At 46.0% G+C, this 26,758-nt stretch overlaps 1 protein-coding gene across 1 annotated transcript; it reads right to left on the reverse strand.

The window, feature by feature from the left end:
- On the reverse strand, positions 1-26,741 carry LOC146336513 (cytochrome P450 3A9-like). Its single transcript, XM_084818295.1, has 13 exons — positions 26,505-26,741; positions 22,479-22,572; positions 20,330-20,382; positions 16,427-16,526; positions 14,449-14,562; positions 13,531-13,619; positions 11,678-11,826; positions 10,389-10,516; positions 9,658-9,736; positions 7,673-7,833; positions 5,168-5,394; positions 2,964-3,126; positions 1-1,270 (listed from the first exon to the last, which is right to left on the reverse strand). Exons 1-13 carry the CDS (start codon positions 26,573-26,575, stop codon positions 1,181-1,183), a joined length of 1,518 nt encoding a protein of 505 aa, XP_084674421.1. The 5' UTR covers positions 26,576-26,741; the 3' UTR covers positions 1-1,180.
- Positions 26,742-26,758: the final 17 nt, after the last annotated feature.

Genomic DNA, 26,758 nt, shown 5'->3' on the forward strand with positions numbered 1-26,758 from the left:
TAAGTAATATATTGATTGTTTTATTTTATTTTATTTATTTGTTACATTTATATCCTGCCTTTCCTCCAAGGAGCTCGAGGCGTCATAAATAATCCTCTGTTCTCCCTTTTATCCTCACAACAACCCTGTGAGGTAGGTTAGGCTGAAAGTCAGTAACTGGCTCAAAGTCACCCAGTGAACTGCATGGCTGAGTGGGGAGTAGAACCCAGATCTCCCAAGTCCCAGTCCAACACTCTAACCACTGCACCACACTAGCCCACCACTATTTGAGAGCTTATGGTTGCTACTAAAATGTGCATGGAACATAGGCCATGCCAGGGGGCAGACAAGGGGTGATTCCCTGAGACAAATAACTTCTCCACTGTGTTTACTTGAAGAAAAGGCACTTTTCATGTGTGTTTGCTTCCCATTAAAATGCACTTTGCTCATTCTGGGGCCCCAATATTTTTTTCTGGTGCCACAACTGGCATAAAATAAAGTTGTGCTAAATGTTTACCAGTTTCAATTTTGGGGGAAAGGACTAGTGCTTTTGCAGGAAGGGGGGCTAAAAAAATTCCTTAAAAATTACTATCACTGAGAATCTTCTTGTACCTATTTGCTTACATTCCCCCCACCCCCAGATCTGCTGCTTCCTTGTCACAGTTTTGTTGTTGTTTAGAACTTCTTTCTTCATAAACTAATCCCAACCAATCAGGGACTCATGCAGCAAATTAAATTTCACTATATGCTGATGTCACTAAAGCAAACAATGCTAATTTAGAGTGAGCAATGCTTCCTGGGCTACTCACATGAATGATTATAGACAAGACTTCCTGGACTGATCACAGCGGCAATCATAGCCAATCAGGGAAGTGAGGATGAATAATGCTTATTCAGGACATTGCTTCCATAAGACACTTCCTGAAAAATGCTTGTCTATCATCTATGCTACCTACAGCCATGTTTACATATGTACAGTAGAAAACCATGTAAATATGGGCCCACTTTTTTTTCATAAAACAAAAACTGAGATGTTCATTTAATCATATGGCAAGGCATGGGGGCTTTATGCAAATAAAGCCCCCCAGATTATGCACAAAACTAACAGTTCACAGGGGCAATATGCTAGCAGCAAATCTCTCAGCATAGCTGAGATAATGTTCCCTACGGATCTCTTGCAAACTCCACTGGAAAACCTCCGTTACTGTGTAGAGCTGTTTCTGGGGATGGCTTTCAAGATGATGGGTTTTTCAGGTTTCAATAGTCCGAATGAATTCAGCACCAGTGGGATCTGAAACATGAGAGGGTAGGGCATGTATTAAAATTCCAGGAAATAAGGAACAGCAAGCTTTTGAAACAGGAGAGGCAGAGATCTTTGTTTCCCTTTTAAATGAAGGGTGTGCTCAGAGATAGCTCCACCCCTTTGAACTTCTGTCAGATGTTCATGGCCCATCACACGTATGCTACAGTCTAGAACACAGTAGGTTCCCCACACACACTTAGGGGACTTGCAGTCATCATAATATTCCAATCCTAACAGTCCCAGTGGATGTGAAATAACCACTGCGCATGCGCAAGCCACTTCAGACACAAAGGAGAAAAAGCGGGCTGTTGCACATGAGCAGAACAGGTGTGTTTGTGGGGGTATGCAGTGGAAGAACAGGGTGAAGGAATCATCCATGTTTCTCCTTAGCCCCACAAACTCAAAAGAAATAGGAATGCCATATAAAACTAGAGTTCCTGTGGCCTGACAGTAATATCACTGGAATATCACAGCTATGGTCCCAAGTAGGGATGTATGAGGATTCAGGATGTAGCGATTGTGTAAAATCCATTCCATCTGTGTTTTGTGGATTGTCAGGCGCCTTTCGTTCTGTCGTTTTGCCCAACAACAAAATTGGATTTTTTTTTAGTTTCTGAATTTGTGCAACTGTGCCTTTGCGCATGCAAAAATGTGAGACCCCGCCCCCAACATGCACAAATTCCCCCAAAATGCACATTCTCATGATTTAGCCTAAGGGGGAAATTCACATTTTGGTTGTTTTTATTTCTGCGTATTTTTCTATGATGAAATTTGTGCAAAATTCCCAAAGGTTGTGGCCCTGCCCCTTTTGCCGTAGGTCCCACCCACCACTGGAATGCGGCACCCAAGAGTTTCTCCAAAATTGCATTCGGTCCTCAGGCTTAAAGAGGTTGAACACCCCGGCTATACATGATGCTTTCCAGACTAACACAAAGCACAGAATAAAAACAAAAATAAATATCAGGTCCCTGCTGTGAGGAGATTGCAGTATCAATGCCAGGGGAGATGATAACCCCCACCCCACTTTAGCAGATGACAACTAGTTGTGCATTAACAACTGGGATCTCTGGATACAAATGTGCATCTCCATGTGCATCAAAAGACAACTCCAGACTGTTCAACTGGAGGCCTGGATGAGCAACACAACATAGATTGGGAATGCACGTTGGGAGGCATGTGCCTTCCCATGCACATATGGACATGCAATGTGCCTTCCTATGCACATTGGAAGACACCTCCAGGCAGTTCAACTGGAGACCTGAACAACACAGTATGGATTGGGAATGTACATTGAGATGCATGTATTTCCTTGCATTGGCTATGTGCATGGAAGACACGTAGCTCTCCTTTGTTGGGTCACACCAAACAAAGGGAAGGAAATATTAGCAAAAGATGGAGTGAAGCCAAATGCTGTTGGCTGCCCGTGAGTGTTTCGTTTCTACTGGGGAAGGAAGACCAAGGAGTTAAGCAACAAAAACACTGGCTACATCTTCCCAAATACTTGATGTTACATATATTGTAGACGAGTCGTTACACCTGTTGAGTATTTACTCGCCAGAAGCTTTCTCTGTATGACAGTTTCATTATACTCTCTGTCTCTGCTACAGAGGAGAAAGCTTGATTTAATTCAGACTGGCTGTTTCCTGGTATATATGAGCACAGATCAATCCCACTTCCTCACCTGTGTTTCCTTGCAGGGCTTGAGGGTGAAGTTCTGCATCAGGCGGGCGACAGCTGCCTTCATGGTAAGGAGAGCAAACCTCATGCCAATGCAGTTCCTGGGACCAGCTCCAAAAGGCATGTAAATGTAGGGGTTTATGCTCTCTTTGTTCTCCTTACTGAATCTGTTAATAGAAGGAAGCAGGGAGAATGATCTATTAATTGCAACGATCTGAACAAATTAATTGGTCTGATAAAGGTACCAGTTTCCCACTGGGATCCAATGGGGTGTTCCTGCAGAACAGGCTCAGGTCTTCTCCTCCTCGGGCCATCAGAGCTAATAGTCATAGGGACAGACTGCAAACAGTTTAAGCCAAGACAATCTCCATCACCCAGAATCTCCATCTTGGCCCCAGGCAGGCTCTGAGGCTCAGCAACGCCCCGAGGAGGACTCCAGAGTCCAATGGGTCACCTTCCAGGCAATGGCTGCCATTTGTGTGCACTGGGTTTTTTTCCCCTGCCATGATAGGCTACGTAAATACTTACATAGCCTATCACGGCCTCCACAGGGACGCAAATGGTGTCCCTGCGTTAGCCGTGATAGGCTACGTATTTACGTAGCCTATCACGGCTATGAAGAGGAAGCGAATGGCGGCCGCAGGACAGTAAATATTTATGTAGCCTATCATGGCTAACTACAGGGACGCAAATGGTGGTGGCTACGACAGCCGCCATTTGCATCCCTGCAGGGCTGCCCAGCAGCTGGATGTCTGGCTACGGGCGGCCGGAGCCGGCTGGCGGCTCTGCGGCTTGGCTGCGAAGCGGAGCCGGCCGGGCAGGATTCCGGGGGGAAGGACTGGATCGCCCCCCCCGTTGAGGATTCCGGGGGGAGGGACGGAGCACCTCCCCCCCAGTGGAAACAGAATGGAACAGAAGGTAAGTGTTCCGTCCATCCCTACACATAGTGCAGACAACACATAGTTCAGTGGCTCACCACATGGGATAGCCACACACAAACCAGAGGGCTCCCCGTTCAATCCCTGGAAACTCCTGACCTAACAGGACTATGAATTTTATCACTGACATCTGCATTTCTGTTGGCCCTATTTGTCAGAAAGTGAAAAACACAGTCCAAAGTGCAACAGATTAGGTGTGAGGCAACCAGAAGAAAACTTGCTTGAATGGTTAAGTTGTCTTTGCCGTGACAGAAGCAGACTCATCAAGGCAGGTTGCCCTCTGGCTGTGTGAAGAAAACACACACACACACACCCTTAGGCACCGTGTTGTGCTGACACCACGCCTCTCCACCTGTTAACTAGCAAACATTGACACAAGAAAAACAACCTTGGACTGATGTGTGCATGTGAGATTGCAGGCCAGTTTTTTAAGCCTGGTGGCACTGTGTGTTTTAGTATGCAGATACTTAGGGACTGATTCCTTTTCTGCTTTCTGCAGAATTGGACTGTTGTTGGGCATTTGTACATGAGGCTTTTCTCCTGCAGCTTTACCGAGGCTTCTGCTTCTGGATTCTTTGCAGGATTAAGATTGGCTACTTTGCATGTGCTTTTTTCTGGGGGGTTCCTTTCTCCGCATTTCTATAGGTTTCATTATGCAGCCACTGTGGTATAGCAAAATTGCGGAATTACACAAGACTCTCATTCCTCCATTTCTAAATTATAGCAGACTTTCCTTGTTAGGAAAAAACACACAATAAGGGAGAGGCCCTGGAGGATGACAATGTCATGTAAAGCACCCACAAACTATCATAAGTGAACAATCAAGAGCCCACAATAAAAGCCTCGTACAGAAAGGCTCGTTATGGCCAGGAGGAATGGGATTGTTATACCTTCTATGACTTGAGGACAAGGTAGAAGCAAGCAACCCAGGCTTCAGGAAGAGTTTGCTGGTGTAAGAGGATTGATTTACACAATGTGGGTTAACCCAGTACTCTCCACAACCACAATCCAGAACCCTCATGCTTTCTGGGGCAGAAAAATGGCTGAATGTGGGCTTTGCACATTATTATTTGTAATTACATTTATATCCATTCCTTCTTCCATGGACAGTGTATATGGCTGTCTTCACCCTTCACCATTATTCCTCCCAACAGCTCTGTGAGGTAAGTTCGGCTGAGAGATAGGCTCAAGGACTGGTCTCTCCACAACCCCACCCCTGATGAGTAGAAGCCAACAGAGACAGAAAGATAAAATGATGCCCATTCAGTACCTTTCAGGTCTAAATTCTTTGGGTTCTGGCCAGTATTCTGGATCATAATGCAAGATGGTTGGTGGAATAATAACTGCAACTCCTTTTGGAATGGTGATTCCATTTATCTCTACGTTCTTCTTGCAGATCCTTTCGATTCGTCCACCAACTGGATACATTCGGAGGATTTCGTTCAGTGCCATGTCAAGGTATTCCATATGCATGAGGTTGTCATAAGTGAGTGGAGCCTTTGGGAGACAAAGAGTTGTGGGAAAAAAATGTTTGTCACCATTTTTGTTGGACGTAAGTAGGTCAAAGATTCTCTCAATGTAAGGCGCTAGGTGTCTCAAACCAGAGACTCTAGTAGGGATGCTGAAGAAATTCAAGATGGATTAAAATGAGCTCAGATTTCTAAGAATTCAACCTGCGGAATCCGCTGCGGAGCGACCGCTGCATGGAGTCTGTGGACTTCTGGATGATTTTTTTACCTTCTGGAAATTTACACATATAAATCCATAGAAAAATACGTACATTTCTGATGAGGAAACGTTGAATGGAATGAGGGACAATACACTAAATGTTACGTACTGAGGTAAATTATGTAAATACCTACATAAATAATTATGTAAATATTTACGTAATTATTTCTGTATTTTTCTGCATGATGAAAAAATATTCACATCCGTCTGTGGGCGGATGACGGAACGAAAGGCGCTTGACAATCCGCGAAACACAGACGGAGCAGATTTTACACAGTCCGTACATCCCTAGATACTAGAATTGAGAATAGGGATGTCTGATTCTCTGAGTTGCTGGGTTGCTTTGTGCTGTTCGGCAGCACTACTGCTACAGATGGCTTTGTTGTTGTTGTTCAGTTGTTAAGTCATGTCCGACTCTTCGTGACCCCATGGACCATAGCACGCCAGACCTTCCTGTCCTGCGCTCTCTCCCGGAGCGTGCTCAAGTCCATATTCATTGCATCGGTGATATCTAGCCATCTCATCCTCTGCCGTCCCCTTCTCCTTTTGCCTTCAGTCTTTCCCAGCATCAGAGTCTTTTCCAGAGAGTTTTCTCTTCGCATTAGGTGGCCAAAATATTTGAGCTTCAGCTTCAGTATCTGTCCTTCCAATGAGCACTCAGGGTTGATTTCCTTTAGGATTGACTGATTTGACCTCCTTGCAGTCCAGGGGACTCGTGATCCATGAAGGGGACAGATGGCTAGATGGTGGTAATGCGTCAACATGCTCAGCAAGCTGAGGCATTACTAAATATTGACACAAAGGTCCATTACTTATCTGGTAAGAGTATTTCCATCCCACCTTGCCATTAAAAGAAATGTTCTAGATGAAAGCCTCCAGAATGGAAGTCTTGCTTCTTAATTCTAGATATGTGCGGGGCAGGGAGGGAGTCTGACGTTGCTCAAGGGTGAGGGAAAGGTATTCTGTACATTAGTCTTCTCCAACCTGGTGACCTCCAGAGGAGTTGGACTACAAATCCCATCATGTCCCAGCCAGCATGGGCAATGGTATGATGGGAGTTGTGGTCCAACAGCTCTAGAGGACACCAGGTTGAGGAAGCCTGTTGTACATTCTCAGAGGTGCTTTGTTCTGCAATGCTACTTTGTATCTTTGGGGGGGGTTAAGAAGTGGCAAGGGCATGAGTGGAGGGTGGGTGCTTAGGAGATGTGGTGGTTAAAGAAGTTATGCCAATGCATGGATAAACTGAATAGGAAGGCATTACATTTTTCTCCCTCTCTCATACTAGAACAGGGTTTATAGAATGAAAGTGATTGGTGGGAGATGTAGGATAGGAAAGATCAGAGGAAGGGCTTCTTCACATAGCACATAGTTAAACTATGGAAGTCGCTACCACAAGATGTAGTGATGGTCACCCATTTGGATGGCTTTCAGAGGGGATTGGACAAATTCCTGGACGAGAAGGCTATGGATGGCTACTAGTCCTGATAGGTATAAGCCATCTGTATGGACAGCCCCACCCCCCGGTTTTCCGGGCACCTGCCCAGTTCCTGCCCCTGTTCGTGCACCCGCAGACCCACACTCGAGCTCCCTGCCACTCATTGAGCTGCTTGCACTTATCCGGGACCCGTTTGCCAGTGCTGCAATCACCATTTTGAAAAAAAAAAATGGCAATCACGAATATGCGCACACCTAGCTGTATGCAAAATGGCACCATGAATCACCCATATACGCAAGATTACAAGCATAAATGGCCCATTTACACCTGTAATCTTGCATATATGGGCGATTCACGGTGCCATTTTGCATACAGCTAGGTGTGCGCATATTCACGGTTGCCATTTTTTTTTCATTTACAGACATAAACGGCACCATCCCTACATCTGTATACCAGCTTGCTGTGGAACATGAGCAGGAGGGTGCTATTGCACTCATGCCCTACTTGTGGGTTTCCCACCGGCTGCTGGTTGGCTACTGTGTGACTACAATGCTGGAAGAGATGGACCCAGCATAGCTCTTAGGTTTTTATGTTCTTAGTGGTTGCACGTACCTTATTGGGCAGAATGGCATCGATTTCATCCTGCAGTTTTTGCTGAACATCAGGGTTGATGGCCAGCTCATAAACCATGTAGCCAAGGATGTTGCTGGTGGCCTCGTAACCAGCAAATATGAAAATAATAGCTTGTGCCACAATCTCTTCATCGGTCAAAGCTATATGAAGAAAGGAAGGGAAAGCTGAGGGCCAGATAAGATGCTGGCAATACACGTGATAATGTACAGAACAGGCACAGAACAGGGATGGGCTTCTTTCATGCCCCATGGGCAAGGCTAAGAGGGTGGAATTTCAGCTCCAATTTCTGGTATTGTTAATTAATGTTTGTACAAAACAAAGTAAACATGGATTCATGCCAAGGCTGCTATATTTACTTTTAAGGTTGGCTTATATAGATTGAACTCTCTCTCTCTCTCTCTCTCTCTCTGGGCTCTGACAGAAGAAAGCCCAACTAGGGATTTGCGCTATCAGCTCTTGCAGTGACTAGAACTGCTTGAAGAAACTGTTGGAACAACCCAAGGTCAACACAAGAGGTTTTGTCTCCTGAGGTGAAGGACAAAATGGCATAAGAAAGTAAGAAGAGAACACAGGAACAGAAGGAAAGCCATGCTGGAACAGAGAAAGGGTTCATCTAGTCCAGCATTCTCTTCACACAATGGCCAACTGGCTGTTGACTAGGAACCCACAAGCAGGACATGAGCACAACAGCACCCTCCCATCCATATTCCCCAGCAACTGGGGCACATAGGTACGGATATCCGGATTTTGTGAAATCCATCCTGTGTGTGTTTCGTGGATTGTGCAATGTCATTCGTTCCATCATCTGTTCACAGCAGATACAAAAAAACTTCCGTTATGCAGAAAAATACGCAAATAATTCTGTAAGAGGATCTGCAACAATTTACATAATTTATACTAAGACGTTACATTTAGCATATTATCCCACATTCCATTTAACTTTCCCCTGCATATATTTTCCAGGATATCATATGTCTCAGCAGAAACATGGGTATTTTCCTACGCATAAATTTGCGTAAATTTCAGGAGACCGGTCTGTAGCAGATTCCGCAGGTTGGATTCTTAGAAATCCGAACTCATTTTAGTTCTTCTCGGATTTCTCCAGCATCCCTATACATAGGCCTCATCCTCATTCCATGTAAGAAGGTGACTGGCAGTTGGATTTGCTTCAAGATTGGTGGTGAGACAATGTCCTCTACCACCGTGCTGGCTCCAGGTTTTTGTGGGCCCTTGGGCAAGACACCCTCAGTGGGCTCCCTCCCTCCCTTTTCACCACCATTGTCACTATCCTTGCTCCCCCTCCTCTTCCCCATCATTGCTCCCACTTGCTTGCTTGACAGGCAGAGAGCCAGCGAGCAAGGAGGCCACGGCATCTCCTGCTCCTCTTTCCCACCACCACCATTGTCTGGGCCAGACCGAGAGGCAAGTGAACAACCATAGTGAAAAGGAGGAGCAAGTCCAAGGGGGCTGTTCTCAGTGGGCTCCTGCTTTGCATGTGGGCCCTCAGCAAGTGCCCAACTATGCCTACCTTTGACCTAAAGATGACCAAATACTAACTTATCACTAGTGTTTTCACACATTCCTTTCCTAGAAATAATTAACTCTACTCCCATGGAGGGCAGAGATATTCTCCCTATAATAAATGGGCAAGCTACACAGTGTTTGAGGCTCGAATTTATTTTTCTGTTGCAGGATGGTTACAGCTGCATGAGTTCTTTGAAATTATTAGCCAAGTTGCTTCACTCATGGGAGCATAGTTAATGGGCCTGGACCATAGGGGTGCTTTCGTGCAGGGGAGGGTCCTCTCCTTTGACTTCACTACATGGTGTCTTCCATCCACATCCACATTCATGCCACTCTTACTATTTCATATGCTGCCACACACAGCCTTCATAATGAAAACTGGTCTGAGCCCTGTGGCTCAAATTACGTCCTGACATTTGGGGATGAGTTCAAATTGCTACCTTTATTCACACCATTGCTCTCGTGGTTTAGTTCTGATTTTTGGGATTCGATCATCATTCGTAAGAAATCCATTCTGCCCTGGGAAGAGAAATAAGCAGTCAGAATGCCCAGAACTTCCACTTGGTGAAGAGGAATTCCAAGAGCAACCACTAAGCCACCGTGGCCCTAAGAGCATGTCTACTCAGAAGTAATGGAGATCAATGGGGCTTGCTCCCAGCAAGTAGGTAAAGGATTGCAGCCAAATTCTGGTGGAATTTACTTCCAGGAATGAATGGTTAGGATCACAGCTAAAATGGGATTCTATTTTTTAATATGGAATCTAGCAGTAGATGTGTGTGAATATTCATGGTAGAACCATGCTGAGAAGGGCAATCAATGGAATTTAGTTGGGATCATCCATAATCCTGCTACATTCTGACATCTTCCATACTAGAATGAAGTGTCCAGAATTCAAAATAGATTCTCGTGCAATCTGAAAGTTTAGTGAAATCCAGATTTTTAAAAGTCCAGTACTGCCAAGTAGTTTCCAGAGCAGAACCAAGCTGTTCTGTACATCTCTAACTTTAGCGTTAACTGCATTCTAAACCTTAATTAATTAATTAATCAATCAATCAATTAACAGACCTCTGCACCACTCCCAAACTGTACATGGTCTCTTGATTCTTGTTAAAAAAGAATTTTTCATCTGGGTTAATTTAACGGAGCTGGGGGAGTCTTGGCCTTTTCTTACCTTTTCTTTCCCTTGTTCCCGCTTCTCCTTTATTTTTGTTATTGACCTTGCAAAGAACTCTATAGCTTCACCGGCAAATAGGTTGATATTCATCATCTCCAGAACAGGAGTTACCCATGGAAAGACAACTAGGAGGAGAAGAAAGAAGCATTTCAAGAAGGGGGCAATATCACAGCAACCACGTCCCATCTTGTTAGCCATTTAATGCAGGGAGAGGACATTGAGCACCTCACTGTTGGAGATGGATGAATCCATCCTGGTTTCTACAACTTTTGAACTTTTTGAAGCCCAGATTCGTCTGTCCTGCATCTTTGCCTGCAGTTTCCCCTCATTGTCCCTCCATTTTTGTTTGCAGTTATCTGATCAGGGAAGAGAATTTCATCAGCAAAATGTGACAACTGAAGGAGACATGTGTTCCGCTTCGTGCATTTGTGCTGGACGTGCAAATTGGATCAGTTTGTATTAAAATCTAAGCCAAACAAATGTCTCCCTGTCTCTACTCATTGACATGGTTCACACGACACAACAGCCCACTGTGAGGCTGTTGCCTTGTGCTGATCACCCATGGGCACCATTTTGCTGGGCCATTTTTTGCATACTGCCTGCAGATGCCTGGCTTGCTATGGTTTGTCATGTCATGTGAACCCAGGAGGCAGGGGTTGTTTTGAGTGTTAGACAGCCCCCAAATAATATTAAAACAAGCTATGGGTTATTTGAGGGTTGTCTAACCCTCAAACAACCCCTGCTGTCTGGGTTCGAATGACGTGGCAAGCCAGGCACCTGCAGGCACCATGCACTAATGGTGTCCACGGGTGCCCAGCATGACGCAACAACCCCCATGGGTAAATTAAGCCATGATGGACTGTTGTGATGGGCAACCTGGCTAACAGTGGAGGGTGCTCATTTGCACAGAGGCTTGAACTGTGAGGGGATTTGCTCTTTAAAAGGAGGAGAGGAGATCACACAATTTGCATCCACCGTCCCTTCACCAGTTTTGTGATGGGGGGGGGGGTGGTCCCTGTCCACTCCTCCACCATGGAGCAGGATCTCCAGGTTGCCTAAGCATTTGACCCATGCCAGAGGCCATACAAGCAAACTACCAGGGTGCAAATTAAATAAGCAGATGCAAGTCCATCAGTTTATTACATTTTCTAAAATGTGTGGGTTTGCTGGTCACAGTTTGTAGGATTTATGAGCACAGGATCCCAAGTCCCGGTGATTACAGGAGACTGAAATCTGAATGGTTACAAATGGTGAGTGCAGATTTCAAAGCAGCAGAGCCAACTTACATAATAAGAGAAAGAGTGGGGAAAAAAAATTAAACTTCACAAGTTTCTTTCCCTCCTTGACAAAGGGGTCTTTGGGGTTGTTAATGGAGTCAGTGTTCACCCCAAAGGAGCTGCTGGTGACAACGTCCATGCTGTAGGCTCCAAATACTCTGAACAGAGGCAGAAAAAGGAATAAAAAGAATACTTAAATAAGTGAACTAATTTTGCCATAACCTGTGGAAGTCAGAGGGGAAAAATATTCACTATATTCCAGGCCCAACTCCCTCTGTTAACAATGTCTTATATTTTGGCTGGTACAGAATTCAGCTGGCAGGATGTTCATGGGCACCAGGCATTCATATCATGTTATACCAATTCTGTACCAGGTGCATTGGTTGCCTATTCATTTCTGGGTTCCACTTAAAGTGCTGGTTTTAACCTTTAAAGTCCTGAGCAGTTTGGAAACAATTTGGAAGAAGGACTGCCTGCAGCCCTATGAAGCTGCTGAGGCCCTGAGATTCACCTCAAAGGCCCTGCTGTCTTGCCCACTGCTAAGAACCAACAAACTGGGGGTGCTGGGGACAGGGTCTTTTTGGTGGTGGTCCTGAACCTCTGGAATTCCCAGCCCTCTGAGATGCATATGCCCCTCTCAGTGGTGACTTTTAAGCAGTGGTGCAGCTTGACCAGGGGTGAGGAACCTGTGGCCCTCCAGATCTTTGGGGGTGGGGTGCTGTGGGACGCTGGATGCCAGCCCCTAACTGCATGGGGGGCAGGTAGGCTTATCTCCCCACACAGACATGCCACTACACATCCCATCATCCCTTACCATTGGCCATGCTGGCTAAGGCTGATGAGAGTTACACTCCAACAATAACTGGAACACTACAGGTTCCCCACCCCTGAGCTAGGTCATTTTAGGCTCTGTCCTTGTTTGCCAACCCTGGTTTTTAAAAAAATAATAATTAAAGTGTTTTGGGGGAAAAATGTTTGCCAGTCCTGATAAAAGCAAAAGAAGTACCCTGAGCGCATGCAGTAGTTTCACATTTTAAATTCACTTAAGTCATAGCACCATTATGACTACAGGAATTAAATGGAGTTTGCTTCTGCTGCCTTGATGCTAATCGCATTGCATTAGGAATAAAACCTATTCTCTTGTGAAGAGAGAGAGAGAGAGAGAATAAAATGAGCATCTGTAACCATGTACGTTCCCCCCACCCCACCCCAATATAAAATGTTTTTAAAAATAAGAAGAGAGGATGCCGAGGTGAATGGAGTCAGCCCTGGTATGCCCACGCCAGCCAGGTTTTGCCACTGTCCCCATCACTTGCCATTCGCTAGGTAGTCTTTGGGGGTGGGGGGTGGGGTGCTGTGGGACGCTGGATGCCAGCCCCTAGCTGCATGGGGGGGGGGCTTAGCTCCCCACGCAGACATGACGCTTTTGCTCACGAATTCGGACTCTCTGCCCCTGGCTTTCTCTGTGACTGGGCCAAATCTTGATTTAAACACACATATTTTCCACTGTCAGATGTAACTGAGGGCCTTATAGCAGCTGGCCGGAAGGGCTACTGGCCCAGTAGCCACCAGAGGACAGCTCTGCTCACTCCCTTTAAGAAAATGCTGACGTTTCAATCTGTAGCCTTCCTTACGGTTGCACCTTTTCTGCTCAAAACATACCAGCAATGGCTCCATCATTAGCCTCCCCACCCCTGGAAAGGCTCTTCCACAGACTTCAGTCACCCTAAATTTCCCTCTTTCCACCCAGTCCTTCCAGCAGGCCCATCCGTCGCCTCAGAAAGTGTGTTTCCCCGAAGAGCAGCCCCCGTTCCCCAACGATGAACGAGTCGCACGACTTGCTGTATCTGACAGCTACTCACTCTTTAACGTCCAAAAGCTCTTCCCTCTCTGCTTTTTCCCCAATGTGTTTGATTAGGCTTTCAACATGGTGCTGGATAATGGGAAGTGTCTGAAAGCAGAGGAGGGGGAGACACACAAAATGCAAAGAAGAAGAAAAAAGCAGATAGTCATTTATATTTCACCTCAGCCTCACTCAAACAGGTTCCAAAATGATAAAAACTATATAAAATATACATACACTGCTGGTGTCAAGGGTAGGTGTGGTTGGGCATCTGCTGAGGGCCCACACCCCAGCAGAGGCCCACCCCAGACCCCGCCAGCCAGCCAACCCTGTTCTGCCACATGTACCAAAATAAAATGGCTGGCTTTGGATACCATGCGCCCAGATGGGCAGGTGCCATTTGCTGCTCTGCCTCAAGCAGCAAAGTATCTCGGACTGGCCCTGCTCATCAGCTTTCTGCCTGTCAAACAAGTCGTAGCAATGATGACAAAGAGAATGAGCAGCAAGAGCGGCTGGCAACCATGGTGGTGAGAAGGGAGGGGGCCCATTGAGGGTGTCTTATGCAAGACCCCTCAAAAACCTAGAGCTGGCATTAACCATTATGTCCAGGCCAGCTGCCACTGCCTAAGATCCTCAAGGCAGCCATATTGGGCACATTGAAGAGTACCTAGATACTTCATACCTAGATACTTCATAGCATCTCAAAGGGGGGGTGGAGGATATTGGATAGAACTCCCACTCCTTAGCATGCTTGGGCTGCAATCCTTACCCGAAAGTAATTTCCATGTAACTTGGTGGGGCTTGCTTCTGAGTAGACATGTATAGGATTGTGCTGTTAATGGCTAGACCAGGCTTTGGGCAGGGGTTTGAGATGATGGATAGCTTGATTAAGAGGCCTGATGGCTGGCTTTATTGCAAGCCATCTCCTGCTTCTCACCTCCTTCAGCTTTCCACTGGTGAAGGTTGGTGACAGCACAGTACGGATCCTCTTCCATTTCTCATCTTCAGCTATTGAAATAGCAGATGCCAACTTGCCTGTTGGGCCAAACCTCTGATGGGAGATTAAAAGAGAGAGAGGGAGGGAGAGGGAGAGAGAGAGAGACTTCTATGATGGCTTAGTCAGTCTTTGGGGATGGGTTTCCCTAAAAAGGGCAAGTCTATGGTAAGGGCTCAAGAGCAATTGGCAGCATTCCGAAATTACAACTCCTTGGATCAGTGGTGACCCGTTCTCTCGTCAGCGCTAGCCCTATCGTTAGGCAGAGTGAGGTGGCCGCCTCTGGTGGTAGATGCTGGAAGGGGTGAGAGATAGTGAGGAGTTGGAGGACACCACCGCGTGAGCCACGCAGCCTATTCCTGCAACATCCCCAAGCTATCCTACTGCCGTTAGGTATGGTGGAAGACACTGCTCCATTATGGCCATAATGGCTGAAAGAAGATTCATCTGTCTCTCCAATCAGCTTCAGTGTATAGTGTGGATGGGACACCATCTTGTCTTTCACCTCAAGCAGCAAAATGTCTCAGGTCAGCCCTGTCCCTTGTCCAAACATACAACCATCAGCCATGTTTTAAGACTCTCTTAGGGTGGCCAGGTATCCTACTTCGCAGAGGACAGTCCTCTATTTGAGAGAGTTGGCAGAGGACAGTCCCCTGTTTGAAGGCATCCTCTGTTTGAGGGGCTGCCCAGTCCAAGGCTGGTTGACAGCCAAAGAACCCTAAGGAGGGAGAGCAGAGCGGAGGCCTTGAAGCTGCTCATCCACAGTCAGCACCTGGACGGCAGACTGAGCAGGCACACCGGTCCCTTAGTTTTCTCCCCTATGGTGAGATGTGTTGTATTTCTAGTTAAACTATAGTAATTATTTCTAAGTTTACATCTCTGTATAAAAATTAGCAGATGCAAAAGTTATGCAAATTGGTGCTCCCTTTGTCCTCCTTTTTTTGGGTGATGCATAAGTGGCCACAGTAGACTTTGTGCATCAGCCTTCTCCAGCCTGGTGCTCTCTAGATGTTTTGGACTACATCTCCCAGGATTCCTGGCCATGGTGGCCTTGCTGGCTGGGGTTGGTGGGATTGGGAGTTGAAGTCCAAAACATTTGGAGGGCACCAGGTTGGGGAAGGCTATTCTACCTCCCCAGACTGGTCTTCCAAGGAACTCCTGAGAGTTTGCCACAAAACTCTTTGGCATTGCAGAGGATTCTGGGACATGTTCTAGGGCAAACCTTTGGTTCCTGTGTGCTGTTGGACCTCACCATGGACCCACATGGGATAGAGTAGAACAGAACAACACTGCACATTGCAGGAGAAAACTGGTGATAGTGGGTGAATAGTCAAGTTGTCTTTCAGGGAAGCTCACCCATTATTACTGGCTTTCTCATTGAGGAACCTCTAATAAGCTCCTAGGAAACCTGGAAGCTCTCCAGAAAACCATTTGGAAACCACTTAATCATGCCTTCTAACAGTGAACTTGGCTGGCTGAGTGCCTATCCATTTGGAAGTGTAACAGACCCAACCAAAAATAAGACTGTGTTTGAAGGACCCTCAAGGCATGCAGAGGTATATAGCTTCGTAAATTAAAATATATATTTTTAACCCCCCAGAATGGTCTGACAATGAACTGTGAGCTCATATAGCAAGAAAATGCTCAGGTTTGTGGGGCACACCATGGGGATGCCTTGGGTGGGGGGAGAAAAATTAGTCATCCCCCGCCCTCAGAATTCCCCCTAAAGGCCCTTGCAAGGCTCCTGTTCCAGGCTGGCTCGAGCCCTCCCATTAGGAGGTGGGGATACACCATACTGCAACACTTTGTGACAGTTCCCACTTGTAATTGTTGGCTTTTTTCCTTGGAAGGCTAGGCTCTGTTGGGAAGAAGCTAATAATTTTCTTTTGCATTAAGAACACCGATAAAAATGGGAACTTACCCGCCGATTGGTGAAGACGGAGTAGCACTCTTTCACCAGGACAGCTTTAATTATGGCAGGGTCAGTCACAGCCAACACAGGCTGCCGTCCATCATAAAACCTAGGGCAATTATTCCATTGATTAAACTGTACATTCCACCCTTGGTGGTAAAATGGAAAACTATGGATTAATGGGAACATTTTGATTCAGTTTGTTCCGCCTCTGATGCTAGCAAGCTCTCTTATAATGCCTTACAGTGAAGTCGACCTATTCAAAATGCATTGGGTGGGTGATTGCAGTTGCTCACAACAGTTGCTTGGGTTTGTGCTACAATGTGTGACAACACGCAATGGACACTTGCAATCTAATTATATACAGAGTGGCCCAAAAGTAGGTATACAGTTGTTTAGAATGTTGATGGGAGGGGGAGAGAATTTTCAGTCTTCCAGTACTGCTTTAGAATCCACTTTCTTTGTTCTTGACTCAATTTCACTGCCATCATTCACAATATCAGTAAAAAACAACAACTAAACAACTGTATACTTACTTAAGGGCCTCACTCCCCTCACTCTCTACACTTAACTGATTTAACTGTCACTCCCTGTCACTCACTCTTCCCAACTGTCATTCTGACTCCACCCACACATCTTCTACCCACACATTCTCTCCCCCTCCCATCAACATTCTAAACAACTGTATACCTACTTTTGGGCCACTCTGTATTTCGCCTGTCCCATAACAAAAACTTTCTCTAGGTGGATTATATAATAATAATCCACACTGGATTCAGTTTCTACTCTGGATTCTCACTTAAATCTGTATGATCTGCTTTGCAGGTAGAGAAGCTGCTTGTTCGATAGCAGTATTGGTTCTGCATTCCCTGGAGAGGGACCATAGCTCAGTGGTAGAGCACCTGACTTGTATGCAGAAGGTCCCAGGTTCGATCCCTGGCATGAGAGCCAATGTGGTATAATGGCTAGAGTGTTGGACTGGGAGCCAGGAGATCCGGGTTCTAGTCTCCACTCAGCCATGGAAGCTCACTGGGTGACTTTGGGCCAGTCACAGACTCTCAGCCCAACCTACCTCACAGGGTTGTTGTTGTGAGGATAATATAGAGAGGAGGAGGATAATGTAAGCCACCTTGAGTTCCTTGCAAGAGGAAAAAAGGCGGGATATAAATGCAATAAATAAATAAATAAATCTCCAGGTAGAGCTAGGAAAGATTTCTGCCTGAAACCAAGGAGAGCTGCTGCTGCCAGTCAGTGTCGACAATTCTGGGCTAGATGGACCCAGGGTCTGACTTGGTGTAAGGCAGCTTCCTATGTCCCTATGTTCACCCCATTCACTATGCCATTCCTGGTTGGTTTAAGGCATGACTGGCCAACTCCTGTAGTCTTTGGAAATTTATTTATTTATTATTTATTTATTTATTATTAAGTTTATTAATCGCCCATCTGGCTGGTCACCCAGCCACTCTGGGCGATGTACAACATACAATAAAACAGTTTAAAACAATAAAATTCTACAATAAAAACATTTTCTAAAATACCCTAACCCACCCCAAATGCCTGCCTGAACAACCACGTTTTTAAAGCACGACGGAAGCTCATTAAAGAGGGGGCATGACGGAGTTCCCTAAGGAGGGAGTTCCACAGAGTGGAGGCCACCACAGAAAAGGCCCTCTCCCTCGTCCCCACCAGTCTAGCTGTCCTGGCTGATGGGACAGAGAGAAGGCCATCCGAGGCTGATCTTGTTAAGCGGCCTGTCTGGTGCTGCTGGAGGCGCTCCTTAAGATAGGCTGGGCCAGAACCATATAGGGTTTTAAAGGTCAAAACCAACACCTTGAATTTGGCCTGGAAAATAACTGGTAACCAGTGCAACTCCTTCAGCACTGGAGTGATGTGATCTCGCTGGTGGTTGCCTTTAATCAGGCGAGCCGCCACGTTCTGTACCAGCTGCAGCTTCCGAACCGTCTTCAAGGGTAACCCCACGTAGAGCGCATTACAATAGTCTAAACGAGAGGAGACCAGGGCATGTACTACCAATGGGAGCAGATGGTCAGGAAGGAAGGGGCGCAGCCGCTGAATCAGATGGAGTTGATACAGCGTTGTCCGGCTCACAGCTGACACCTGAGCCTCCATGGACAGCTGGGAGTCCAAAATGACCCCCAGGCTGCGGACCTGGTCTTTCAAGGGTAGCCGTACCCCCTTCAACACCAGGTCAACATCCCCTAGCCTCCTCTTGTCTCCCACCAAAAATACCTCGGTCTTGTCTTGATTCTTCAAATAGAAATCACTTGATTCTTCAAATAGTGGGTCTCAGACCCAGAATGGTCAGCTTCGCAATGATGTCAGCACCCTCAAGCACATCGCAAATGCTTTGAAGTCAGGAGCATATGTGCTTGGGCGGAGCACTATATATATGGCTACGTCCTTTTGGGGCTGCAGGGTTTAATCAATCAATTAATTAATTACGTCAATTGGTTCAAAAACTTTCATCTGACTAGAAGGTGTCCCCAATTAAGTTAGGTAGCAATGTCACCCCTGCTGCCCCAACCGTGGCAAAAAATATATATATATATGCGGGATGTTGACCTGGTGTTGAATGGGGTACGGCTGCCCTTGAAAGACCAGGTCCACAGCCTGGGAGTCATTTTGGACTCCCAGCTGTCCATGGAGTCTCAGCTATGAGCTGGATAGTGCTGTACCAACTCCATCTGATATGGCGGCTGCACCCCTTCCTTCCCGACCATCTGCTCCCATCAGTAGTACATGCCCTGGTCTCCTCTCATTTAGACTACTGTAATGCACTCTATGTGGGGTTACCCTTGAAGACGGTTCGGAAGCTGCAGCTGGTGCAGAATATGGCAGCTCACCTGATTAAAGGCAGCCGCCGGCGAGATCACATCACTCCAGTGCTGAAGGAGTTGCACTGGTTACTAGTTGTTCTCCAGGCCAAATTCAAGGTGTTGGTTTTGACCTTTAAAACCCTATATGGTCCCGGCCCAGCCTATCTCAAGGAGTGCCTCCAGCAACACCAGACGGGCCGCTCAACAAGATCAGCCTTGGATGGCCTTCTCTCTGTCCCATCAGCCAGGACAGCCAGGCTGGTGAGGACAAGGGAGAGGGCCTTCTCTGTGGTGGCCCCCACTCTGTGGAACTCCCTCCTAGGGAACTCCGCCATGCAGCCTCTTTAATGAACTTCCACCACGCATTAAAAACATGGTTGCTCAGGCAGGCATTGGGGGTGGGTTAGGGTATTTTTAGAAATACGATGTTTTAATGTGGAATTTTATTGTTTTAAATTGTTGTATTGTTGTACATCACCCAGAGTGGCTGGGAGACTGGCCAGATGGGCGATTAAGAAATATAATTAATAAATTATATATATATATATATATATATATATATATATATATATAATTAATGAATTATATATATATATATATATATATATATATATATATATATATATATGAAAAATGGCTGCATTAGTGCTATGGAGCACCAAACAGGCCAAATTTAGCTTGTTTTGAAGCCAAATTTGGCCCATTTAGTGCTTCATAGTGCTAAGCAGCCATTTGGGGGGTATTTTTTTCCCTTCATCCACTCTGCGGTGCCCTGCGGAATACAGCTGATGCTGGGATCCAGAGGGACAAAAATACCCCCTGGATTCCCCCAAGTTGCCCACCCCCTGTTTTAATACTTTCCCCACATTTCTTAATACAGTAACACACAAGAACAAAAATGGCCTCCAACGATAGCCTCAAATGCAAACTCAACTTGTGTCTCTACCATTTAAAATGTGCCCTTCCCAATTAATCAATTAATATTTTGGTTGATGAATCTACCAATCAATTTGGTGGAAGTTTAGAAACACCTCTCCTCCAAAAACAGAAAAAGAAAGAAGAAATATATACTGACCCCCAGATTTTTCCATATTTTTCATGACACTCTTGGTCAAACGTCGTAATTCCCTGTAACAGAAGTTTTAACACTGAGTTAAAAATGCAGAATCTGGAGCAGCTGAGATTGACTACAATCCTTAGTTGCCACAAAATTCAGCAGATAAAGCCAGTTTGCAGGGAGCCAGGTGCCTGTGAAGAGGAAAAAACACATCCAAGCAATGCTTCGGTCAATGTGTAAAGAGCTATTTTCTTGGTGGCAGCTGATGGGCCCAGATTAACAAACACAAGCACATGTGGGCTAGTAAGATTTTGGATGGACTAATAAGACCTTGTTTGCTGTGCTGAAGTGAAATAATCTAGTGTAGCTTTGCAGTTACCCATTTGTTTACCCAGCCAGGATAGTTCAGTTTTTTCCCCCAAGTAATTTGCCTGAACAAGGAGTCATGACACCCTATGGCACGTAGTTGTATCCAAGCAGCTGGGCTGGAAATTATTTTTTCCTTGCAAGATGAGTTTTTGCTACTTGTCCTTTGTGGCTGGACTAAAAAGCAGGACAGGGGTGAGAATCTCAGGCCCATGGGCGAAAGGTGGCCCCCTGGGTGGCCCCAGAAAGCCCCACCTGTTTCCCCTGGCTCCACTCCCTTGAGTGGCTTCCCAGGCTTTTGTGCCATTTCTTCCCCACTCCGAAAGGTGGAAATCAAATGAATCATAGAATAGTAGGGTTGGAAGGGGCCTCTCCTAAGGCTGGGTTACTGGCATTAAATGCTTTAAGAATATGCTGGCATGCTTTGCACCACCCACCACTGGAATGGCGACCCCAATAGCTTCTCCGAAATGAAATCCAGCCCTCAGGCTGAAAGAGGTTCTTCACCCCTGGAGCAGGGCTACCAAAAGAGCTCTGGACAGAGGAGGCACTTCAGAGATTCATCATTAATCACTGTATTTATTTATGTTTCAGTTTTCTGAGCCGCCCATCAATGACTCAGTTCAGCTGTAGCAGGAAGTCACTGTAAAGAAGCCTGCTTGAGTCTCAGGCTCAGACACTCTCCCCTCCCTTGTCACGATCCAGTGTCCGGCAGTGACCTGGACACGGACTTAGAGCCTGAGGAAACGGTGGTGCTAACAAAGGAGGCACCTGGCCTGAGTTCCACTGCAGAACCAGAGACTGCCACCCCAAGCCTAAGATGCGAGAGACCTCTGAGCCAGAGGCCCTTGAGCGTGGACTAGCAACCGTGTCCCTCGAGGCTAGTTCCCGCACCAGCACAGCGTCCCCATCCACAGGAGTTCCACAATCTCTGGAAATACACCTGGCACGAGCTCTTGGAGATGGAGGGGTCCTTGTCTCCAGGACAGAGGCTTTCTATTTGTAGGAAGGGGCAGCGTCTGAGCAAGGGCTTCTGGACTGAAGCATAAAAGGCTTCAGTCTGCTCTCAAACTTCATCAGAGCCAGTTGCTCACTAGGAGTTCTCCAAGGTGCTGCAACATCTGGCCTGCCTTGCTACACTGAGCCCTACGGGCTCCTGCTTAGGACCAGAACATGACACATACACCCTCCTCCTCCTCATCCTCGAGATTGAAGGCTGAAGAGAATGGAAGCTTTTGTTTCTGAACTAAGCACAGTACCCCTTGACGTCTGATCTTGAGGACGGAACTGTGGTTTGTTTAAGCCAGGGGTAGGCAACTTGTGGTGCTCCAGATGTTTTGCCTTACAACTCTCATAAGCCCAATTATTATTATTATTATTATTATTATTATTATTATTATTATTTCCCCACCTTTTTCCCAATACTGGGACTCAAGGAGGCTTTACAACATTAAAAACTTGTACAATTAAAACTGTACAAGCCCTAGCCAGCATAGCCAATGATGAGGGATGATGGGAGTTGTAGGCCAAAACAACTGGATGGCCAGAAGCTGCCTGCCCATGGTTTAAGCTATGGATTGAGTTTGATCCTGGCATTTATAGTTGAAACAAACCACAGTTGCCTGGATTTGGACGTCATGGGGAACTGTGGTTAGTTTAACACTGGAAGTTCTTGATCTGTTCCTCTGGCATACAAAAGGGGAGGAAAGGGAAGTGCATGAGCCTGAGGCTCAGGCAGAGCTAGAAACCATATTGCTAAAGGCCTCATGGCTAATGAAAAGGTATCGATCTGTGAGCTTACTTTGCGATAGGATAGGGCAGTGCCAAAGAAAGGCAGAGGCGTTGGTCCCGGAATGCCCAACTTTTTGAAGACGCCATAAGGCCAGACCCCATACCTGTAAAACAATGTAGGAGGAAATTATATTTTGTAAAACATCAGGAAAGCCTAACTGTTGCTTTACAGTGATGATTGTAATAATGGGTGTATGAGGAAGCGAAGGCCACTATTACATCAAGCTTTAGTGCATGTCTAGGCAGGAAAGGCCCATGGAGTTCGATGGGTTGGGTCATATGCACATGCATCACTTGCTGATAGTGATGGCAAGAGGCAACTTGCATGTGTGAAAGAACCACCCAGATCAAATAGCACAGGTGGAATTTACATTTCCCCTCATTGTTTCCAACGGCTCATACATTCAGCAGTGAGTTGAACTGAGCAACCAAGTGGTGAACAAAGACATGTGAACTGGCCCCTGAGGAACAAGGGCATTCTAATGTCATATAGGTGAGGACCTAGAAACCCCAGCCCCTGGGCAAGTGGCACTAGAAGCAGGGCTGGTTCCAGGTTTGGGGGGCCCTTGGGCAAGACACCCTCCATGGGCCCCCTCCTTCAGTGAGCTGACCTTCTCGCTGCCATTGTCACCGTCTGCTGTTGGTCCTCCTCCTCATTGCTCCCACTTGCTTGCCTGACAAGCAGAGAGCCAGTGAGCAAGCAGGCCATGGCATCTCCTGCTCCTCCTTCCCACCACCACCATTGTCTGGCCCAGAGCGAGAGGCCATTGGACAAGCAGGTGGCCATGGTGAAATGGAGGAGCTAGGGTATGGGTCCTTAGCAGGTCCCCAACCATGCCTACCATTGATACCGTCCCTGGCTAGAAGCCCAGTTCTGAGGCAATATTGCAGAAGAAGCTTTTGAGGAATGTGGAAGGGAGATTTAGATTTAGCAGGGGAGATTTATCTTAGAACTGGAGTGTTGCCAATTTAACCCCCTGCTCTGGGTTGCAGCGATGATTAAGGGCTGTGGTCAGGGCAGGAGTGGAAAGAACGAGGAGTGGAGCATGGTGTCCTCCATTTTGGAAGCAGGTCATGGCGCTGCTCAGGTGGAAAACAAAACCTGACTCCTGGTTGCTGCTGATAAAAAAAGAAGGAAAGGTATGTTCCATTTAAATGAAATTAGCTTAGCTGTTAAAAACGGCAGCTCTCCATCCTGTAATAAATAGAACACAATGTTGGGATGAAAGATCTTCAAAACCTTTTCCAGAGGCTGTCGAGTTGTTAATATTAACTCCAGGAATTAAGCATTTACTCTGGGAAAAAATGTGCAACATCTCCCCCGCCTCATCCTATCAGCCTGCTTCGGCAATAACTACTTTGTAAGGCTATTTAATAAGCACCGCTGTTGATAAAGCTGGCGTGCCTCCTGCTCCTGCAGAAATCTTGAGAGAGAGAGAGAGAACCCTGAGGTAAAAGCAATCATTTCATAAAGGAATAGGTGCCCCACTGCAAATGGGTCCTTAAAGGCTTTAGCAAAATAAAAAAAATAAAAAAATGAAGACTAGCTTCTTTCAAGGCTCCTTGCCAGCTCAAGGTGAAGAGACAGAAAGAGAGAGAGAGAGAGAGAGAGAGGAAGAAGAGAAAAATAAAAATGCTCCTTACACATATTTATTGCTGAGAAATCAAAGCAGAGCTAGACGTTATGGCCTGAACTGGGTTTTCATCAAGGAAGTTCTTTGTTTGGGTTCGTGGTTTGCGTCCTCCTTCCCGCCTTGATTTTAGGTTGGCGGTGCGCCAGAACAGCTTTCTAAATTTATTTCTGAGGGAATCTCTTTGGATTTTACTCAGAGGATTACAGTTTTCTGCCCACTGCAGACTACTCATTCCTTTTGTGGTGAAGTTAATTTAGGCAAAAGTTAATCACGTGTACTCCGTGGTGCAGCACATGCCTGGCGTGCAGAAGGCCCCGGGTTTGCTCCCTGGCACCTCCAGTTACCTGGCACCTCCAGTTAACACCCTATGTGTGTTTAGACAGAAAAAAGATGGCTTATATGAGTGACTCTCACCTTCCAAAAAGTGCTTTCAGGAGCAACTTCAGTCCTTATCCCAAAAGTCTTGGGTAAACAAGACCAGACCTATATTGCATGCTTATGGGATTGATACTGAGTCTTTACCTTCCTTTGCTTCTGATAGAGTCAAGCAGATGCTTAAAGAGAAAAATCTATCTTTATTCTAAGAAGATGGATCTGATTATAGTCTCACAGATGTCTTATTCCTGTTGGTAGCCATTATATAAGATGTCATTTGGTCCGGAGAGCTCCTTTATAACTCGTACTGTGAACCCACCTAAGAAAACCATTCACAACATCGCTCTTTCAATGTGTGCCCTCTGCCTTTTTAGAGGGGAGATTGGTAATACTCCAGTCCATGAAAGACTTTGTATTTGTGGGTCTAGGAGGCTGAGGAAGCTTCTCACTGTTTACTAAGATGTTCCCTCTATGACCATCCTAGGCATAAATTTCTTGCTATTATTCTCTGGTCCCCGTCAGACAGACCCCTCTTAGATCAGATATGTGCTCTTCTTTCTGGCATTGATGTTTTTACCACTCTCCAAGTAGCAAAATTTGCCTTGGCAGCAAGAAAAACATGCTCCAAATCCCAAAGGGCTTACAGGGGATGTTGCTGTTGGATAAGGCTAGGCTTGTATACATAAATATGGCTGTACAGTTTCTTTTTATGTACATTCTGGTGTCTCCAAGCAATCAAGTTACTTCAGCACTGGTGGTGGGTCAGTATCCTCTACCATACTGGAAGGCAGCCAGTGTGATGTAGTGCTGAGAGTGTTGGACTGGGAGCTGGGAGATCTGAGTTCTAGTCCCCACTCGGCCATGGAAGCTCACTGGGTGACTTTGTGCCAGTCACTGACTCTCAGCCCAACCTACCTCACAAGGTTGTTGTTGTGAGGATAAAATGGAGAGGAGGAGGATTAAGTATGCCACCTTGGGTTCTTTAAGGAGGAAGAAAGGAGGGATATAAATGTAATAAAATAAATAAACAAACAAACAAATAAGGCACCAGGCTTGGTTAGGAGGGGCGGGGCAGGAAATAGCCAGGGGCCACTGCCATTTCCCAGCTTCTGCCATCTGAGGTAGCTGCCTTAGCTCAGGGAAAGTCTGCCTAAAGCGTGGGTCTTAAGCAGTAGCCACTGATAGCCTTATCCTGCATTAATTCCTCAAGCATCACTATAGCAGGTGCCCAGCCAGAAATGGGATGTTCCCCAACATTATCCAATCAGACACTTTTGCTAGGGATGTCGGAGAAATCTGCAACCGAACCAAATGAGTTCGGATTTTGATGAATCCAAGTGGTGGATTCCGCAGCAGACCAGCTTTTCTCCTGTCAGGTGGATTCTTCCAACTTGCAGAACGTTTTTCTAACTTTCCTGATTTTTGCACAAATTTTGTCATCAAAAAATACACACAAAAATAAAAAAACAGCCCAAAAACGTGCAGTTCCCCATAGGCTAAAGCATGAAAATGCACATTGGGGGGGATTTTGCGCATTTGGGGAGAATTTGTGCATTTGTGCAAATTTGGGAACTAAAAAAATAAATCAGATTCTGTCAATGGGTGGACTGCAGAATGAAAGGCTCCTGACAATCCACGAATCACAGATGGAACAGATTTTATACAATCCGTACATCCCTAACTATTGCTAATGTAAATTGTGTTGCGTGTCTAGTGTAAGGGACCACTAGCACAATGCCAAAAGCATTAGCGGGTGCGATGGGTTTTCTGAGGAATCCCGTAGCTCCAGCTAACACTATTGGCTTTGCACTAGAGGTTGCTTACATTAGCACATGATTCACGAGTGCTAACGTCCTGTTGGATTCTGCCGTAGATATACCCCCATCAAATAGAGACTAAGCTATGGGACAGCGGCAGATCAGCAGCATGGGGCCAGGAGCGCACAGCAGATAAACAGACTGAATTTCCCCACGCATTTAAATGGAAGAGTGCAAAGGAGATTGTTCAATATGTCAAATTTTACTTACAGCATCAGGAGACCTATGAATATGATCAGAAGAGTCCAAGTCTCAAGGGAGAAATATGGAAGGAATCCCATCCTGGCTGATTCTGTATCTCTGTCTTCTCTTGGCTTGCGTCTCTTCTTTCTGTGTTTGAAAAGCTTGGCACTCTGGGAGAGAACCGTGAGAGAAAACGCTGCCAAGTATTCTTGTTGCTGCTTGTATTCTTATGATCTTATCTGCTTAAGCTCAGGTAGCTAAATGACTGAATGAGGCTCGAA

Source organism: Heloderma suspectum, chromosome 12 (genome assembly GCF_057233095.1).
Source record: "Heloderma suspectum isolate Gila_16-S chromosome 12, 16-S_ref, whole genome shotgun sequence".
NCBI classification, from domain to species: Eukaryota; Metazoa; Chordata; class Lepidosauria; order Squamata; family Helodermatidae; genus Heloderma; species Heloderma suspectum.